This window comes from Triticum urartu, unplaced genomic scaffold (genome assembly GCF_003073215.2).
Source record: "Triticum urartu cultivar G1812 unplaced genomic scaffold, Tu2.1 TuUngrouped_contig_6131, whole genome shotgun sequence".
NCBI lineage: Eukaryota > Viridiplantae > Streptophyta > Magnoliopsida > Poales > Poaceae > Triticum > Triticum urartu.
Window position 1 is genome coordinate 1 of NW_024116866.1, and position 6,003 is coordinate 6,003.

The window sequence follows — 6,003 nt, forward strand, 5'->3', positions numbered from 1 at the left end:
GGCGCTGCAGCGCGCCCCCGAGCACCTCGTGGCGGCGGCCTCTTCCCTGGCCACCTGGAAGAGTCTCCTCTGGCTTGGCTGAGGAGAGAAATCAAGAACTTCGGACGATTTCCTCTTCTTGCCTGAACTTCGGGTCACCTGGAGAAGATGGATAAACAGTGAGAAAAGTTTGAGAAATTGCACAACTGTTGAACAGTCGGAAGAAAGTGTGACGCCTCAGTTACAGACAGAAGTCTGGCAGTGGACAAATTATGAGATTTGGTGGCAATTTGTACAATTCATTCATGGTGGTGCCGACCAACATATTGTATCTATCGTCAGTGTGTGCGTTTGCTTCCTTCAGAGCTTAGGTACAGGTTGAATTACTTCAACTGAGCTACATTTTTCCTCCTTAAAAGCAGCAAATGCTTCAACTGCTTGGTAGCTACATTTGCAGAGAAAAACAGAAAAGCAATGCGCAGGAACACCTCCACTACTCATCAAAAGTAGTGAAATCAAGCTGAGTTGATCCCATCTCAGCCGTGCTAGTTCAAAATTGCCCATCAAGCATGTGGACTTGATATAAGCATTTTCCAGGACTTGATTAAAGTACTGAACTCTGCAAACCTTTTCCCTTCCTTCTAGTCTTTTAGGGCATGGCTATTTCAGCACAAGCTAAAAAAACTCATGTCTACGGCCGGTCTAGTCCTCCCCTTCTACTTCTAAAGGTGCCTAGCAGTGACCATATTCCTAGAGTACCGAAATAACAAGCAGCTTCATGGGTAGTAAGTAGCAAGAAAGAATTCTAAGTAACAACAATGGATATATAATGTGACCAGAAACATCATGAAAGAGTATGAACTATTAACTGTCGAATAAGCGACTCATTTCAGAGATGAAAAGTACCACATTTACATGCTGCAGGAACTAACTGGATGTTGCTTACCTTGTTATCAGCTGCAGGGAACTGCTTGCCATAAGGAGGAGCTGTGGGAGCATCTTGTGGTTGTGGAACCCTCAAGCTAGAAATGTGGAACTCTTTCAACTGGATGCAGTCGGCGAGCCTGATGACAAAGTAATCATTCTTCACAATCTTTGCAATCTTGCCAAGCTTCCATGTGTTATGATCAAACACCTCGGTCACATCTCCAATGATCCATCTGCATCTTGTCTGATGAACAACAGCTGGTTGGTTTGGCCTGAAACCATAGCCCCTCTGCACCGTGACCGGATCGGCCTCCCTAAAACTGTTTTTCAGCTTCATGATTCTACTCCTGCACAATGGGAGGTAGTAACAAGGTCAAGATATGCACCGGCAGAGCAGCACTGAAAAGAAAGGACATAAATATAATATAATCTTGTTCTCCCTTAATGGATCCAACCAAAAAACAGGATAATTGTGATTGATCATATGCAAATATCTGAATATGTCATAGCAAAAATTGACTAGTCGTCCACTGCCAATCAATTTCGGCATGGGAAAGGATCACCAATGATCTACAGAAAAATTCTGATTGTATGTGTACATGTCCATGTAGTTAAACTGAATTGGGACAAAGAGTCAACACCAATTCAGATCCATCTCCCTGTAGGAGCTCAGAACATGAACAGCTGCTCAAATTCAGAAGTTTCATCAACGTAGGAACAGAACCAAATTGGACCCCTTTAACACAAAAAAACAGAACAGAAGTAAACACCTAATCCAGGCTAAACCGATCGATCTCCCAATCCAGATCCACTGGCATATTCATGGACGCATCAGAACCAGGAACACACGAGATCGATCAACAGAGAACACACACAAGAACGGAAGGAAATTCGGGCGCAAGGAAACCCAACAAACCAAGTCATCATCAGGACAGAAAAAGGGTCAGTTTTCGTCAACAAGAAACATTCAGCAGTTACCAACTTGACTTGGTTTCATTCAGTTCTCGTTTTACCCCAATACTCGATCGGGATTCCCAGCTAAAAAAGACGAAGCACAAAACAAGGTGGAAACCAAGAGCAATCCATCCACAGAACTCGGAACACTTGCAGCCGGTGGAAAAAAACACAAACATTGGGCATTGACGATCCAAAGCCATCAAAGGCCGGGAAATGGCTGCGTGCAGAAACAACAAGAGCAGTCCGGAGAGAAACAGATTGGTACATCGAACTGGAAACGGGCAGCGGGCAGCCCGGATTGGGATCAGGAAGTGCAGGGGATCCATCCGATCCTCGCCGGACAATCCCATCAAGATGCAGAAATTAAACGGGGAAGTAATCCAGTCGTCACCAACCTGCGGCAGAGCTGTGGGTGGATGCGGCTTGGCCAATCCCAGGAACGGGAGAGGAGAGGAAGCAAGGCAACCTCGGTATGGTGAGTGCGAATCCTCCTCCTCCTCTGATAGATTAATCCCCAATTGGGTTGCTCCTCCAACCCAACCCAATTGGGATTAAGCCGCGGGGGCGAGGGCAGAGGGAGGGAGGGAGGAGACAGGCAGCACTTGTTTCTGGTAAAAGGAAAAAAGGGAAATAAAACCGAGCTGCGGAGAAATCACCACCACCGAACCCCAAGAATAGAAAGCGAGGAGATTTGGAAGGAGCAATAGTGGAGAGAAATTTGGAGACTGATCGGCGACCAACCTGGGAGGAGGGGCGGAGGAGGATTAAATCAGTAATCGCTGGGGCGGTTACGGGGCGAATGAGGTGGATGGATGGACGGAGGGAGGGCCAGCCGGGCCTCCCCTTGGAACTGGCGTGCTTTCTTGCTGCTTGCTGATGGTTGTTCTTTCCTTCTGTTGTGTTCTTGGCTCTTGTTTCCTCCCTCCTTCTCTACATTTTTTTTCTGATTATTTTATGCCTCCTTAAAATAGGTTACTTTTTGAGCATTGGCTAATGGAGATGTTTGATGTGAGCTGCCAATTGATGTCTTGACTAGCAATGTGCGCAACGGATCCAAAATAGAATACATGTTCACAAATTTGAAAAAAAACACTCTAGTTTTGATATACATATATCACTAAAAAATATATTGTGTTTCACTCAAAATATACTCCTCGGGTTGTTTTGATGAGGTGAGAGAGGGATGTGGTTGGTTTCAAGATACTAATGGGTTTTCTGCAAATTGGAGCAGAAGAGTGGGCTATTCTTGTAAAAAGGCCACAACTTAGCTCACAGTCGTTAGATGCACATCTAGTGGTCAGAAATGACGGATGAAAGATACGCCATCATCATCAACTGAGTCTTTTATAAGAGTAGAGAAATGCCGAGGAATGGCACGAGTTGGGGAGTCTAGCTGAAGGTCCTGCATGTTGGGTCAGGTCACGAATTTGAAACATCTTACCATTGATTTTGTGAGAAACGACGTCGATGATGTGCTCTTTGCAATTCGCAAAGACCAGAATTTGTTGGCCTGGTTATGTGAAAGAGCAGGCTAAAAAAAATTTGTCTCGCTTCTCGAACGAGCAACTAGCTAAACTCGAAGAGCACAAAAGGCTGCATCACAGCCGAAGCCGAACACCTTGAGAGAACGACCATAATATCATCATCCCAACTAGATCTACGCACCATCCATCAAAAATGCCGATGAAATGACAAGTGGAAGGTGGGAACCATCCGAACCTGACCAAGAAAGACGTTGTTTAAGGGCCTGTTCGACAGCTCTCCGCTCCTGGAGCGGTCGGAGCGGGAGCGTCCCGGCGCCTATTTGCACGGAGTGGCCAAAGTGGCGCTCCGTGTACTCCTATATTTTGCGGAGCTAGATGATTGCCGAACAGGCCCTAAGAGGGGCTAGCGATGGAGTACATTGTGCCCCGAAGGTTCATGCCCACGCCTCACAGTAGTGACCACCGTCGAAGCAATGCAACCCCTTCCCGCCACGCGCGCGCACACAGCACTTACATAATTCATGGTAGCACATGGTATGTGTGCCTAGTAAATTAAGATTGAAATTAAAGGGGAGAAACAACAATTGCGTGATGGAAAAAATTATTATCACCAAGTGAAACACGCGTGAAGTGCTTTCGTGCAGTGTACTGCTACCCACCCAGGCCAAGGGTATGTATGCTTCACGTTCTCCTGGGAGAATTGGCGACGAGAACAATGCTGCATCTCGCTAGCGAGGTTGCTTTCTGGTGTGATAATTGTGCGACAGCTTTCCTCGTTGGTGTGTTTAAGCTAAGCTAATATTATCATCTGATGCTTCATCCTAATCCTAATTTAAGACAAGAAAACAAGTCTACAACAACACCAGGCTGGTTTAGCGTCTTGCAGGTTATTGCTACTTTCTTTCTGATGAATTGTTTCTGGAGAAGTACTTCGGTACAACCCCCCTCCCCCTAAAACGTATATTGGGTAGGATGGTCGTTTCATCTTTGATATAGGAATACCCACCCGTCGCCGTACGTCCACCCGCGTTGCCGTACACCTGTCTGTGTATGCCGCACCCGTCGTCCGTACACTAGCCCCCCGTATGCCATACGTCGCCGTTGTATACTGATCAACTAATTATTTTAGGGATGATGTTTCATGGTGTTCAATTGATCTTAGAATTTGTTTGACATGTACAGATGGAGAAGGAGATCGATTATGATGGCGATGATTACGACGACGACAACGGATCCTCGTCATTGAATATGGACCAACCTGCAAGTTTCGATGAACCTTATAGTGGCAATGTAAGTATGATCAACATTGATAAAAAACATTAAAGACGATCAACCGCATAGACACTTACATGTATTTTTTCGCATCATGCAACTACATGATGATAACGATGATGATTTGGATATAGATGATTCATTTGCTGAAAGTGCACTCTAGGTATGTTTTAAAATATGTAGGACAAGAAATGACATAATTACTGCATGAGCACTTACATGTATTTTTTTGAAATGTGCGCAGATGGACGCGGACGGGGACTTTGAGAGGAATATTGTGGATGATGAAAGTGACAAATAGCACGTTGATGCATCTCATGATGACAGCTCGAGCAAAGTAAGTTTTGAAACTTACATATATTAAATATTAAAATAATAACTGACTGACATACATGGTTATATGCCTTATTTTACAAGGAGATGTTAATGGTCCTAGCGGGATGGATGAGCATGTTGTTGATGATGATTTTAATTTTGACATCGCATTTGATGAATATCATCAAGATTCATTGGACAGGTATTGGAAGGTGATGAGGAAGACGTTCAGGTCACTAGGAGAGGCTTACACTTTCTATAACCAGTACGCTAAGGACCATGGTTTCAGTGTTAGAAAGGACTCGCAGAAATTTTCGAAAGGTCCTGAGGGAGGTATGCGCTTGAGGAGGTATCTGTGTTCGAGAGCTGGAAAACGACAGGTAAAATTTTGTACAATGGAAGGCAGGACTGTTGGGGAACGTAGCAAGCAATTTCAAAAAAATTCCTACGATCACGCAAGATCTATCTAAGATATGCATAGCAACGAGAGAAGGGGAGAGTGTGTCCACGTACCCTCGTAGACCGAAAGCGGAAGTGTTAGTTAACGCGGTTGATGTAGTCGAACGTCTTCGCGATCCAACCGATCAAGTACCGAACGTACGTCACCTCCGAGTTCAGCACACGTTCAGCTCGATGACGTCCCTCGAACTCTTGATCTAGCAGAGGGTCGAGGAAGAGTTCTGTCAGCACGACGGCATGGTGACGGTGATGGTGATGTGATCCGCGCAGGGCTTCGCCTAAGCACTACGACGCTATGACCTGAGGAGTAAACTGTGGAGGGGGGCACCGCACACGGCTAAGAGAACAATTGTTGTGCCGTTGGGGTCCCCCCCGCCCCGTATATAAAGGAGGTAAGGAGGAGGCCGACCACAAGGGGCGCGCCAAGGAGAGGGGAGTCCTAGTAGGATTCGGCCCCCCTTTTTTTCCTTCTACCGGAGGGGGGAAAGGGGAAGTAGAGGGAGTAGGAGAAGGAAAGGGGGGTGGCGCCCTAAGTCCAATTCGGCCTCCTCCCTTGTGGGGGCACACCAGCCCCTTGTGGGCTAGTTAGCCTCCCTCCCATGGCCCCTAA

General features: G+C 46.1%; 1 protein-coding gene across 1 annotated transcript; it reads right to left on the reverse strand.

The window, feature by feature from the left end:
* Positions 1 to 27: 27 nt before the first annotated feature.
* On the reverse strand, positions 28 to 2,598 carry LOC125530186 (the record flags this gene model as incomplete). The annotated part of the gene is given in 4 exon segments (XM_048694589.1): positions 28 to 138; positions 367 to 424; positions 912 to 1,253; positions 2,259 to 2,598. Coding segments are annotated over 3 exon segments (501 nt in total), but the record flags the coding sequence as incomplete, so codon positions are not given.
* Positions 2,599 to 6,003: the final 3,405 nt, after the last annotated feature.